At 40.5% G+C, this 15,031-nt stretch overlaps 1 protein-coding gene and 1 non-coding gene across 4 annotated transcripts in view; one reads left to right on the top strand and one right to left on the bottom strand.

The window, feature by feature from the left end:
- The window catches only part of marchf6 (membrane-associated ring finger (C3HC4) 6), a 90,226-nt gene extending 75,872 nt beyond the window's left edge, over positions 1-14,354 (bottom strand). For 2 of the 3 annotated variants that reach the window (XM_048555359.2, XM_048555376.2), the window contains exon 1: positions 14,120-14,354. In XM_048555359.2, coding sequence (XP_048411316.1) covers positions 14,120-14,144 — 25 coding nt within the window. In that variant the 5' untranslated portion in view covers positions 14,145-14,354. Of the gene's footprint in view, positions 1-6,929; positions 7,168-14,119 lie in introns of those variants that run through there. The other variant, XM_048555368.2, reaches the window with a different exon arrangement.
- A 305-nt stretch (positions 14,355-14,659) lies between these two features.
- Positions 14,660-14,733, top strand: trnat-agu (transfer RNA threonine (anticodon AGU)). The gene has a single exon. It is a non-coding gene; the product is annotated as a tRNA-Thr (tRNA).
- Positions 14,734-15,031: the final 298 nt, after the last annotated feature.

The following is a 15,031-nucleotide window of genomic DNA, read 5'->3' as shown; positions in this document are numbered from 1 at the left end:
GCTAGACAATTGGTTTGCAGTACAAAGTGACATCAACAGTGCAGATCACATCCCATACCAGCTGAGGTCACCATCAAGGTCCTGCCTTCTCAACCGTACCCCTCACCTGAAATGTGCGGATGCTCAGCTTAAACTCACAAGTCGCCTCTACGGGGTCCCCTAAGACTATGACAACCTTGCCTTTACATTAACTTTATGGATGCTTCATATTCCACAGCAATTCCAGCTTCAAACTGAATTTGAGCAGATAGTTTGAGGAGTTTAACTGGCAGTTTTGTGTTGCATATGAATTTGGGTTTTGAGCTGCATGCAAGGTTTGATAAAAACACCTTAAAAGAAATCACAATAATTAGTCACTCAAAACACACAACTGCAGAGCACAGGAACAGGCCCTTCAGCCCACGAAGTTGACACTGACAATGCCGCCATTCTAAACTCATCCCATCTGCCTGCACACAGTTCATATCTCTCCTTCATACTTGTTCACTTGTCTATCTAAATGTCCCTTAAACGCGTTGTATTTACTGCTATCATCTCGCTGGTAGTGTGTTCCAGGCACTTAATACTGTCTGCAAAATAAAAACAGCTGGCCTCACAAATCCCTAAAATTTCCCCCAAAAAACCCTTAAACCTTAACTATCCACCCCTCTCAATTTGATACACTTTTTTGATGTCCCCCATCAGCCTCTGACACTCTAAGGAAAACAATCCAAGTTTGTGTAATCTATCCTTATACCCAATACAAAGCAATCCAGGCAACACCCTAATACATGTTTCTTGCATCTTCTTCAAAGCCTCCACACATCCCTCTTGTCGTGAGGCAAACAGAACTTCACACAATACTCCAAATGTGGCCAAGCTAAAGTTCTACATAGGTGTAACATGACTTGCCAAAACTTGTGGTCAATGCATTGACCAATGTACACAAGCATGTCATACATCTTCTTTCCCGCTTTCAGGAACGTGCACCCCAAGATCCCGTTGAATGCCAATGCTCCCAAGGGTCCTGCCATTTATTGTATACTCTCCTCACGCATTTGCCTCCCCAAACACATCACCTCACTTGTCTAGATTTAATTCCATCTGCCATTTCTCAGTCCAACTTTCCAATTGATCAATATACTGTTGTATCCCTTGACAACCTTCATAATTATCCACAAGTCCAATTTTAATGTTATCTGTAAACTTACTAATCAGACAACCCACATTTCTATCCAAATCATTTATGTATATTACAAACAAAGTCCCAGCACTGTTCCTTGTCAGACACCACTGGTCATCAACCTCCAGTCAGAAAAACATCACTCCATACTACCATGGCTGCGTTTTTGATTTTCCACATTTAATATTCACTTGGTTCAGTGATAGAGAACAGTCATCACTTTTCTCATGATCTGGAAAGTGTGTTTTGCTGCCCAGTAGCTGGATACCAAAGGGGAGGCCCAGATATCATAACATACCCTATATAGTGTTTACAGGAATGTTTCAGATGCTGCCATATAATTTACCACTGCGTAATAGGCATACTGTAAACAAACACCCGCCTTAAGAGTGTCTGTACTAATGATGCAAGTACAGTAGTGAATATCATTTACATGATGGCACTCACAATTATGGTACTCACCGCGCAATAGTACTGTAGGTGTACCAACATGTTGAATGCAGCTGCTTAAAACAGCAGCTCAATACCATTGTTCCAAAGACAATTAGGGAAAGAAAACTCAGGTTTTTTTAATAAAAGTTTTTTTTAAATACAAAGCACTGATGCAAAAGTCAAATGCTTATCACTGCCTTCTTCCATGTGTAAAACAGATATGCCTCATACTTTCCATTTAAAAATATTGGGGCAAAATTTTCAGTCAGGGCACAAATTGCATTAATTTCCTGGATTACGTTATGCTTTAAATTCATATTCAAATTCAATAGCAGGATCACCAAGTTAAAATCTATGTAATTGGGTGGTATTTTCAGAAATGATTGCTTATTATCCCTTTAAATATAATTTGAATGTAAGCGAGGTAATTAGGTCATTATTCCTTCATTCATCATTGCTTCAATTTTCTGAAATGCCCCGCCTAACAGCAGAGGATATCTACACTTCCAGGATGACAGCAACTTGAGCCACCATCTTTTCAAGGATAAATAGCTTTGGCCAATAAACACTGACTTCTTCAGCATAGCCACTATCCCATAAACAATTTTATATTAAAATGCTAAGCAATGCAAATTCACATTTCTGAAAATTATTGAAAAAAATAAAAACAAACCTTTTACCAATTTTGGTTTTACTCATATACCGTAGGTGGCTACTTAGTGAATTAGATTTTTTTTAAACATTGAAAAGTTTTATAAAACAAGTCCATTTTGCCCTTGTACCTCAAAGTCCTCCTCAAAATTCTATTGATGAGAGCAATTAATTAAAACTAGCCACATGGATTAACTCAACATTGGCCAGACTCTAGCCCAATATTTTTTAAAAACTGGAACTGAATGCTGTACCAAACCTGCAGTTGAAACTCCTTAGACCTTCTGCACTAGTTTGGTCGACTTCAGATTAGTTGAATTGGAAAAGCCTCCACAAGCTACTGAAAATCCAGCCTCATATCAAATTCACAGACCTTTACATTATAAACTCAACCTCACCAAACTTCATGGCATATAGCATTAACACAAACTCTCATGTCTGCAGTAGCAGCAAACTCTAAAGCCGAACGAAAACAAAATCTCCTGGTATCCAATATAATTCAATGACAATAGGTATTCTCCAACCACCAAGCACATGACTAAAAACAACTCTAGTCAGTGCGGGTGATGGCAAAGATCACAGACCATTGCCAAATAAAACCACAAAAGCAGCCCAAAACCTACCCCTTTGAGAAGTTTGTAAACAACACTTCAGAAAGACTACTCTGGCATATACAACTGCATCTTTCTGGAATACATTGGATTTAACAAACATCCATTAAATGGATAGCTGACATGTTTGTGATTACACAGAATGGCACAATCCCAGTCTGTTTGTCACTAAGTCATGGCAGAAGTCTCCCAGGAGGACAATGGAACTCCTTCAGGAATGTTCCCAATACATCCCTAAAGGGACCAAACATTCCCACTGACTAGTGGAAGATCCTGGCTTGCGTTCAACCATAAACAAAGATTCATTCAGGAATGCACCAAACACGATATTCCAAGCAGGCCAGTCAACCCATCGAGTTTACATCAACCCTCCAACAAGCAGCCCAATCCCATAACTCTGCATTCCCAGTGGCTGATCCACACAGCCTGCACATCCCTGGAAACAATGAGGCAATTCAGCATGGGCAATCCACCTAACCTACACATCTTTGGACGGTAGGAGGAAACTGGAGGACCCGAAGAAGGCCCACACAAACACGGGGAGAATTGCTGTGTGGAGTTTGCACAGCCACCCAAGGTTCGAACTGAACCTGGGTCCGTGGCCCTGTGAGGCAGCAGTGCTAACCACAGAGGCACCATGCTACCCCAGCTGTTCAAGTATAACCTGCACGCAGCAGAGTCTGCATAATCAGAGTCTTAACTAACAACAAACTCAGAATCCACTGATCCAGAGTGAAAGCAGGTTACCCTCAGTTCCAATATATTGTCAAAAATGACAGGCAACACCATTTAGACACTTTGTAGACTGGATACACACTTCGAGGGGCCCAAGTAACTTGCCTGCCTCGGAGAAGAATTGTTTTAAATATCATCAGAAGTTACATAACACAAGGTCATAGTCCAACAGGTTTATGTGAAGTCACAAGACGTTGGAGTGCTGCTCCATCGTCAGGTGAAGGGACTTCGATTTCAAATAAACCTATAAAACCTATTGGCCTATAACTTGTTGTTGTGAGACTTCTGACCTTGTCCAGCCCAGTTCAACACCTGCACATCATTATATAACATTGGGTGAGAACTTCAATATTTGTGAAACAGAAGTTGGCATATGTTTATGCCATGATGACACAGAGACATAGTAGAATCCTTCAGAGAAGCAACTGTCAACCTACAAACCTTATTCCATTATTTGTCACAAGTTGTGAAAAGATTTGCTCAGAAGTTGCAACACATCACTGCCAAACCTTGAAATGGTGCCCAGATCTGGGAAATACACTTTGCCAAGACAGTCAGTTAATAGTCAGCACTACCATAACCTCACTCCAAGGTATTGAAACGGTCTGATCGTTAAAATAATTGGAATAATGTAAAATTCCCAGATTTGATGGTGCCAAATTGAACACCCCATGCATTGATTTACCGAATCTCAGCTGCATGTGTTGCAAATCGTCTCAGTGCCTCAGAAAGGGCAGGACACCAAAGAGAAAAGAGGCGAAATTAACCTCTGCTAAAACCAACAATTATGCATTTTATATACACTATAATATAACGAAAGAACGGCATTCTTTGAAACAAAAAAGGTTCTGACTTTGCCAGCTGTTGTTCAGCTGATAAACTCTCACTGGAGTAAAGAAAGTTTCATGTATTCAGGATTTGAGCACTACGCTAATGCTCCAGCATGCACTGGTGAAGTGGTATCTTTTGGATTAGGTTGAAAGGAGACCTCATCTGTCAGTTGGACGTAAAGATCCCCTGACGCCATTTCAAATAAGAGCAGAGGGTTCTCCCCAGGGTCCCAACCAATATGTATCCCTCAACAGATTTCATAAAAACAAATCATCTCTCGATCACATTGCTGTTTGTGGGAGTTTACTGTGCACAAATCAGCTGCTGCATATTACAAGTGACTGCATTTTATAAGGTATTCAATGGCTGCAAGATGCTTTGGTGGATCAGTTGATCACAAATACTCTAGATACTCTGTATCATTCTAATACATCATTCACATCAAAACTGCATACCTATATTCTAAACTATCACAGATTGCTTAATCTCTCTCTTTACCCAACAGTTCATTTGCTTGGTCCATGGTTTGCAATGACTAGAATTCTAAGATGAGCTAGTCAATACACAGCGACAGCTAGAACACTTCAACAAAATCAGACATCCTTCAAAAGCAACTAATCCTTCCCTTGTCAGAAAACAAAGGAAAATATAGCATGAATTTCCAGCAAGTGTGTGTGCAAATCAATCTAACTATGTAATGTAATGCAGTTCTCACCTGCAGAAGTAATCTCACACCTCTTGAGCGTTAGAATAGCTGTAGTAAAAACGGTAGCCTTTTCAACGCAAAATCCAAAAATAAGCTACACACTGAATCATTGCGGAATTTTTAACTGGAACACAGATTCATAGTAAAAAGACAGACTTGTATTTATATACAGCTTGTCACAGCCATTGAACGTCTCAAAGTACTTCACAGTGAATGAAGTACATTTGAAGTGTTGTCATTGTTGTAATGTAGAAATACAACATTCAAACACATAGCAAAACTTCAGAAACAGCAACGTGATACTGACCAAGCAAGCTGTTTTTGTGATGTTGGCTGAGGGACAAATCTCAGCCAAGAGATTAGGGAAAACTCCTTTGCTCCTTTGTGAAATACAGTATTGCCTTTGGAATCTCCCTCATCCAGCTAAATGGCAATTTATCATCCAAAAGACTGTGGAAAGTTCCCTCAGTACAACACAAAAGCATCAGCCTTTATTTTTGTGTTCGAGTTTTAAACTTAAAACTGGATGTGGATGCTGTGGAATGACTGGGCACTTGAATGCAAGCTTTATTTCACTGAGACAATATGTTAGTTCAACTCAGGTCTGCTATCCTATACTCAAAAAAACACCGTTAGACAAAAACCACACCACACTGCAGGGCACTTAGTCTTAGATTTAACTTCGTCACAAATGAAAGACAAATGTTAAAATAAGTCCCAAATGCTCACTTAAGAGCAATAAATTGTTACTAATCTAGGGAAATTCCCTAACATCTTCAAGTACCTATCAAATAATTCTAAAAGGAATTGCGATTATTCATGTTCTATTAATAATACTGAACATTTCAGATGTGCAAAATAAAATCAAGTGCCACATACTTGCTTTGTTTACAAAGTTGCAACAGTCATTAGATTTGGATGAAGTTATGATTATCATGGTTTAAGTTACCCAGGTCAAGTGGAGGTAAAAAACTTTAGTTTGATGTTTATAGCATTGAAATTTTAAGTGCGTTTAAAGGTAGGAACCTAACACCTAATGACCGCATTAGTAAATGCCATTGTAAATAGCACTATAGTCAGCACTGTGTGGAATAAGATATTAAGTGCCCAGAAAAGGTTTGTGAAATTTGAGCGTAAATCAAGGATTTATCATTTGACAGCAAGGAATTTCTAATGCAAGATTTAATGCACGTTTGATATTTTCAACAGGCCTGCAAAGTTAGAAGCAAAAATAAAGCTGTGTTGTAGCAATTTTCCTTCTTCCTGGTGCAATCACAACTTCACGATGCTCCATCAACAGAAGCAGATAAACAGTCTGTATAAAGTTACTAGAGGCAAGAAATAGCAGTCAGCAAAAGCTCTTCGATTTTCCGTTATGAAAACTGCACCAATATCACAATAAATGTTTTGTGTTTTTGCATTCATACACATTGGAATTCTAAGGGGAGAAAGTGAGAGGGGCAAAGAGGGAAGGAAAGGAGAGAGGTGGGCAAAGAGGGAAGGAGAGCAAAGCCGAAGGGAGGGGGAGGGGTAGAACTGGGGAGTGGGACGAATAGGGTGAATCAAGTATTTAACCTCTGAACCGAAAGAATCCCACGCTGGCACTGAAGACAAGGTCAGGGCTTTTTTTGGGGGCGAACCCTGCTTTCCTTTCACCTGCTCTACCTTTCTCCCCGCTCACCACCGCATCTCCCCCACCCTTTTCCCTCCAGGCCTTCCCTGAATGCCATTCCCGACGGAGTGAGAGGCCTGTTCAAGTCCCCCGAGTCCTCGGCTTCTCCCCGCGCCCGCCCGCTCTCACCTTCCTCGGTGCTCTCCATCCTGTCGGTGTTGGCGACCCCTCGTCTCGGCCGAGACAGAGACTGAGGCCTACGCAGGCCTCGGGCTCTCGCGCCCTCACTTTCTCTTTCTGCTGCTTACTGCCGTGCGGGCGGCTCCTGTCGGCCGCGGCCCTCACTGCGCCAGGGCGGGCGGGACGAGCCTACAAGAGCCCGCGGTGCGACACTGTCGCCCGTCACCGTTTACGACAGGGCTCCACCCTCCCACACTCGTCGCCCCCCAGAGGCGGCTGCGGCGACGTGCGCGCACACCTTCCGGGTGTGGAACCACAGCAAGTTCCAAACCCCACCAGCAAACACGGTACTTGCACTCAGGTGTGCTCATTCATACATATACACACACACTCTCTCTGCTCCCTCCCCAACTCTTTCCGTATGCAACCCAGACTACGGGACAAATAAGCCCTCAAGTAAATGATTACAATTCAAAAAAGGAAATCTGCAAATGCTGGCAATCTGATACAAAAACAAAGTGCTGGAGAAATTCAGCAGGTCTGGCAGCACCTGTAGATAGAAAACAGAGTCTGCATTTCGAGTGCAGTGACCCTTCTTCAAGGCAAACCACATCCACTCCTTCTGCAACGGTTGTTCAGTGTCATGATGTGGAGGTGGGGTGGGGTGGATAAAGTCACAAGTCACCACAACAGGTTATATTCCAAGAGCTAGCAAGAACTGCAAATGCTGGAATCAGAGATAACAGTTTGGAGCTGGATGAACACAGCATGCCAGGACTTGACCCGAAACATCAACTTTCCTGCTCCCCAATGTTGCCTGGCCTGCTTGTTCTTCCACCTCTTCACAGGTTATATTCCAACACGTTTATTGGAAATCACAAGCTTTTGGAGCGTTGCTACTTTGTCAGGTGGTGTCAATTTCTACCACTTCACCTGACGAAGGAGCAGCACTTTGAAAGCTTGCGGTATCAAATAAACCTGTTGGACTATAACCTGTGTGAATTCTGAAGTTGCTCAGTGTCACCAGTGTGTCCCAGTTACATGATGCATTGCAACAACCCACCAATACTTCTCACACAATACCTTCCAAACCCACAACTACTTCCATCACTATTCACAAGTTCCCCACCAAGCCACTCATCATCAAAACCAAAAGAACTGCAGATGCTGTAAATCAGGAACAAAAACACAAGTTGCCGGAAGCTCAGAAGATAAAGAAATCAGTTTCGAGTCCAGTGACCCTTCCTCAGAGCCACTCATCATCTTGACTTGGAAGTATATTGCTGTTCCTTCACCGTGGCTCACTCGAAATCTTGGACTCCTTTCCTATAATGTTGTCTGTCTGTGTAGAAAATGTGGACTGCAGCAGGTCAAGAATGCAGCTCACCACCATCTTCCCAATGGCAACTAGGGACAAGCAATAAATGCTAGCCCAACCAGCAATGACTACATCCCATGAATTAATAGGAAAAAAAGCAAAACGCTGCCAATCTGAAACAAAAGCAAAGTGCCATAGAAGCACAACAGATCTGGTAACATCTCTAGAGAGAGAAACAATGTTAACTTTTCAAGTCCAAATTTATCTTTGGATAAATAAATCCCCCTGAATATCTGAAATAATGGCATACTAAAAAGTGGTGGTGCTGTCAGGGATGTCAACTTTCAGGCGAGAGTCTCTATCTGCTCTGTCCTGAGCTTAAATATAAAAAGATAAGCTTTCAAATAAAATTGGGAGTGCTAGCTTTGTGTCTCAGCCAAGATTTGACCCTCAACTATCATCACTCAAAATCATTTATTTGGTCATTATCTCATGGAGGACTCTGCTAATTTGTTGCCATACACAACTGTTGTCCATTATTGTAAAGCATTTGGGATGTCCTGAAGTAGAGAAAAGTGAAATTTGATTAATTTTATTTCCCTTTGCATGGCTGGTGATAATAGCTAGCTGCTGGGTAAACAAAGTTAATAATACACATTGCTGGAACTATTCTGATGTGTAACTTATGCTCATAATTTTGTTTTTACCATGTAATGGTGAACAAAAGTCATTGGAGTACACAAAAGGTAATTCAGGCAGCCAATATCTGCTGGTCATTAGCAGTAATATTCACTCAAGTTACTTTGCAAACCTGATCGGCTTTGAAACGTATCTGATAATGTTCTCACCAATACATTAGTTTGGCCATAGGGTACAAGATACAGATGGTACAGGGCAAAACAAAGGAAGATATTTAACGTTCATGCATTTGGTTTTAATTTGGAATGTCACAAGTGAAATTGAGTGAAATTCTATTATTTAGCAGATTTCTGGTAAGTCCTTCTTGCAATTCATTACTTTTGTACTGTCAACAGCCACTTATATAGAATCTCCAGCACAAAACGTAAGCACTGGCCTAAACTGCCAATGCTAATATCAAAAAGTTTCTCCTCCCAATATGGTTATCTGTTCCATGCTATCCTCATTCCCCTGTCCTATCTACAGTCATTAAGCCTCCTTTTTAAGTGCATTTTTACCTGCTTCAAACCATTCTACATGGTAGCAAGTTTTACTTTCTCACTTCATTGTGTAAGTGAATTCATTCTGATTTCTTTATTTGCTTTGTTTCTTGTTATCTTATGTTCACAGTCCATTATTCTGGATTTAACCACAACTGGAAATCACATCTACGGATTACCTTCCCAGTTTAAAAAGAGCTTTCTCCAGCAAAATGGGTCGCAGTCTGCTCAAATCTCTCAACAGTTGTATCCACCCAATTTTTGGTGACCCTTCTATAACTTCCATTCCATTTAACAATTTTCCAATAGCCTCTATCACTTTTTATTCTATTATATAGTGACATAATTTTAAAGGGCCCAACATTTAAAAAAAAATTAGTCCACTCATGTGATCTGCACTGAAAACTATTCTCGTGGGATCATACTATCAATAAACTTGTATGCCACATATCAGGAAAAGGTTCTGCTTCTTAGCCTATCAGATTTACATGTATTAGCTACATTGTCACATTTACAAAAACTCAAAAAGGACCTTAAGAGTCACAGAGTCATACAGCACGGAAATATACCCTTCAATCCAACTTATCCAGGTTTCCCAACCTAGTCCCATTTACCTCCATTTCACCTATAACCCTCTAAATCTTTCCTCTTCATGTATCTGTCCAAATGCCTTTAAAATGTTGTAACTGTACCTGCATCTATCACTTCCTCTAGAAGTTCCTAGTTATGAACTCCCCTATTTTAGGGAACAGACTTTTGCTATTCACCTTATCTATTTCCCGCACAATTTTAAAACTTGATAAGGTCACCCTTCAACCTCCTCTGCTCAGGTGAAAAAAGTCCCAAAACAATTCAGCTTCTCTTTATAACTCAAACCCTCCAGTCCCCGGTAAAACTTTTCTGAATCCTCTCCATTTTACTAATAACCTTTCATTAGCACAATGACTAGAAATGCACACAGTAACTGGAAGTGGACTCACCAACTTGCTGTACAACCATAACATGACGTCCAAACGCCTATACTCGGTGGCCTGAGCAATGAAGGCAAGCATGCTAAACACCTGCTTAGCCACCCTGTCTACATGTAAGGCATCCTTCCAAGAGTTATGCACTTGAACCCCCCAGGTCACTCTGGGTCCCACAGTTAACTGCCTAAGTCCTGTCCTTGTTCGCTTAATCTGTAACATGGCAGCTGTATGGGTAAAGCCTATTTTTTCTTTGGTAGTTTCACGTTCGTTCCATTGCATCAGTTTGCTTGTAAAAATTTCTCTTTATATCAGTACATAGGCTTTATTGGGGTCATAAAGGTTTATGACCAGAATGGCTTCAGACATGCTCTCAAAACAATGGCTGATACTTCTTAACTAACCTGTTCAGCGATAGTTTGAAAACAAAAATTCTGGAGTAAGTTCGACTTCAAGCAAGCGTCCCAATCTAAAGGTAGGGACACTATCAGCGTGCCACAAGAGAACCCTGAAAACAAGTGCACCACAAATAATAAAATAACAACCCAGCCAATTTAGAAGGCATCTGTCAGTAAATTTAAGTAATAATTAGCAGCACAGAAGCTAATCAACCTGCTGCAATTCTCACCCATAACAGGAGCACTTGTGGTACAATCGTAGCATCCCTACCTCTAAACCAGGAGATCTGGGTTCAAGTTCACCTGCTCCAGGGGTGTGTAATAATAACTCTGAAAAGGCTGATTTATAACTCTCTCACCCATTTCAGAAGCTTCAGTGGAGCCTCTGGATACCTACATGATCGCATAACATGATAACCATAAGTAGAACCATGCACCAGTAATCCAAAGGAGGTGAAGATATGTGTCTTACGCTGCTACTTTGCCGTAAACAGACGAATGGTACTCTCTGCCTACAGGAAACCAAAAAGACATTCTGCGTTCCACCTAAATGATTAATATGGAATGAGTTTATGACAGTGCATTGCCAGGCATGTAGGCCTTTGCAAAAACTAGTGGATTATATCAAACTGTATGTGCCTTGGCCTTTTGCAGTGCAGTGGGCTGCACTGTCAACTGTGGTCAACCAGTCCATGCTTGCAAAACTCTGAACATGGTGTCCAACATTAGGTGTGATTCTGCTATTGGATGTAATGCATAACAATATGAATAAAAAGTCCTAACACCTGCTAAAAATTAATCTTAACTCGGAAACAAGTTTCAGTCAGATTCTGTGATTCATTTGCACGAATCAGAAGATATGTTTTTCCATACACAGGGTATTGTTCTTTGTCTACACATGAACATGTTCCATATATTGCACAATTTTGAATGGGGACAGTTAGCTTTGGTGATAGTCGATCCCTCCTGTGCCCCTAAGGCTACAATCTGACCAATCTGAATTGACTTACCTAGGTTGAATTTAACCAATTAACTAACCGTGACAGTGAACGTTTCATGCAGCTTTCCCATGCTAACAGCTAGTCAGCATCCTCTTCTCATGCTATATAAATTGTTATACACATTCCAAATGGAATTTCATTGCATTTTAGTCCTGATGAGTGCAAGATGCAAAGTTTTGATTTCATGTCAATTGTTAATGTTTAAATGATATACTACTAAGCAATTATTAGTCCAGAAGATCCCAAGATCACATCAGAAACTGTGGAGGCTTCCTTCTTTAATTAAACAACCTGTGAGAAGTAGCCTGATTTGGATGATATCATTCGCAAGCTGCCAGGGAGCCCCTGTATACTGCTAGAGATTACAGTATTTCTATCTGTTCATTACCCTTCTTCATTTGTTGCTGGATTACTGGACAACTATGGTTCCAGGGATAGCAAGGCATAACCTATATCTTTATGTCCAGTTTCAACATACCATGTGTTTTTATGTGTTTTCACATCTGACACATTGGTCTTACCATACATATAAAACATGTTCTGGAATGAAAGAACACCTTTTCTTCACATGGTGACGCATGCTGTTAGAATATAGAAAGGAGAGAGAGAGATAGGGGGAATTGGACCCAGGTGTCATGATGTGTATCAGAGCTCGACAGCAATCCACCACTCAAAAAAGTTTGAAAATCACTGCCAAACAGCTGGACAAAATGATATTAGGACAACCAAATGAAGTGAAAAACAGAAGTAACTGAAAACAAAACATAATTCTCAAAGCATTTAGAAATTTTGTCATGTAATGTGGACACTGGCAATGTCAGCATTTATTCTCCAATTCTAATTCACTCTCTTTTTTTAGGTATATACAATGCAGGATTTTGACCCATGCATCTATTGTTTTATTCCTTTGGGATGGAGAGGCCATGGGTTTGGAAGGCACTGTTTTTGTATGTGTCTTGTAGATGATAGACACTGCTGTTGCTGTGTACCAGTGTTGAAGGGAATATTTTAGGCTGTCGATATAGACTAATCACATGGACAAATTTGATCCAAGTGGTGTACAGGTTTTTCAGTGTTGTGGCAACTGCACTCAACCAGGTGTATTTTATTACACTTATCATTTATCTCTTGTATATGTTGGATTGACTTTGAAGAATCAGGATGTTAATTATTCACTGCTGAATTCCCATCTTCTCACCTGTTTTATAGCTAAAGTATTTACATGATTGGTCCAATTCAGTCTCTGGTTAATGGTAACTCCCAAGGCATGGATGGTGCAGTATTATTGATGGGGGTGGCAATGAATGTCAAGGGGAGATGGTTACATTCTAACTTACCAGAAATGACTGTTTGGCAATTGTGTGGTAAGTGATATCCACGTCTCACTTCATTATCTGTGAAACAATAATTGAAGCAATGTTGTGGAACCATCAACAAACATCTCCCTTGCTGACCCTATGATGGAGGAAATGTCATTGATATTTCTGCTGAAGATGTTTGGCATAAAATTCTGCAATGGGAACTCCTGGAACAGCAACTCAGCCAGACCAAGTCCCTGTCTTTTCCCCAAAAGTCTTACAAATATTTAACTCTTGCAACTCATTTTACTCTCCAATTTAAAGTCACAATTGAATCTGCCTTGACATTATACTCAGGTAGCATATTCCAGATACTAAGCAAGCACTTCATAAAAATATTGTAAAAAGCAATCAGGTAGAGAACATGAGGAAAGGGCCAGATAACAGAAATTCTAATGGTGCAACACAAAAGTCATGTTAAAAACATTTAAACAGGAAATAAAACACAATACCCAGAGAATACGTGAAGAGCAAATTATTACAGGTTGATGCAAAATCTGACGGATATGGGGTTTTGTAACTGATACTAAAAAGTTCGTAAGAACTCTAAATGATGTTTGATTTGGAAGCTTATCAGCAAACCATCCTTAGGATGTATAAAGCACACTGATAGGCTGACATCATGAGATTGAGGTGAAGAGATTCAAAAATGCCTTAAGTTTTTAGAAGAGTCCTTCCTAGAACTGGGCAAAGTCAAATGCGTATTTAATGTTGGTGATCTCATTAACCGCTAATTTTCTCTTTAAACTACATATTAAGAAAGATGCATTTATTTTTAAACAATATCTCTGTTATTTCTTTACAATTTGCTGTATTATTGGGAATTAAAGACACAATATCGTCACATATGAATGAAGGTCAACGGCAATTATTCGACGTTAGAAATAGAAGACATGACAGTGGACTCCAGTAAAGGCAAGCTAATGTTTTGGATTCTAATCAAAAATGGTGATTGCAAGAAAGCCAAATTCATACACATACCTGACCAGCTGAGCGTTTCCAACATCTTGTTTAAAAATGTCTTTATTTTTTATATTGTGTTTTCTTTTCCTTAAACAGGTGCAAGGAATCTCGGGGATGTTGATTCAAGGCATCAGGAAGTCCCAACACTGCGCAACGAGACCAAGTCAACTAGGACGTTGCTCGACAGGAAAAGGTGCGTGAGACAGGTTCTGTGAATGAAAGGACATCGCAGGCAAGTTCCCGACAGGGACTGGTCACCTGACTACAGCACAATTGCTACACCGGATTCCATGGGTACCGGGCCCGGATCTGCGCGTGCTCCTTTGGAATCTGCTCTTTTCACGTCAGAGAGCCTGGGGGGGCGCTCGGAAACATTATGACATGAAAGACAGTATTATACTCACCTTTTCCACATGGAAACTGTGCAAAAGGCCGATAAACTTAACACTAGTATAGTAAATGCTTGGAATGAAAACACATCATTAATCTATTACTCTATTTCAAGTAGTTACACGGAACTGCCAGTGTCTTGTAGCCTCGGAGTCAAAAGGCTATCGTGGCGCCGTGGCTTAGTTGGTTAAAGCGCCTGTCTAGTAAACAGGAGATCCTGGGTTCGAATCCCAGCGGTGCCTGCACCTTGTTTTCCACTCCAACCTTACTGTTCATCAAATTCGCAAGTTCAGCGTTTATGATGCACGATGATTAATCTTTTAAATTTAAAATTAAGCATTTTACGATGAGCGTTTAGGTGGCCACAATTTTTTTTGTCTTGGATGTGTTTTACATCAGTAAATCTGTGACCGAAATCAGTCCGTAAGGTCGCTCTAATGAAGTTTCATTTTGAATTGAGAAACACTTTAAAAGAAATAACAAGAACGGCTTTCCATTTTTGTCTTCCGTTTTCTCACCATTTCATCTGTAATAGTGGAA

This window comes from Stegostoma tigrinum, chromosome 2, assembly GCF_030684315.1.
Source record: "Stegostoma tigrinum isolate sSteTig4 chromosome 2, sSteTig4.hap1, whole genome shotgun sequence".
NCBI classification, from domain to species: Eukaryota; Metazoa; Chordata; class Chondrichthyes; order Orectolobiformes; family Stegostomatidae; genus Stegostoma; species Stegostoma tigrinum.
This window is presented reverse-complemented; position numbering and strand designations above follow the sequence as displayed.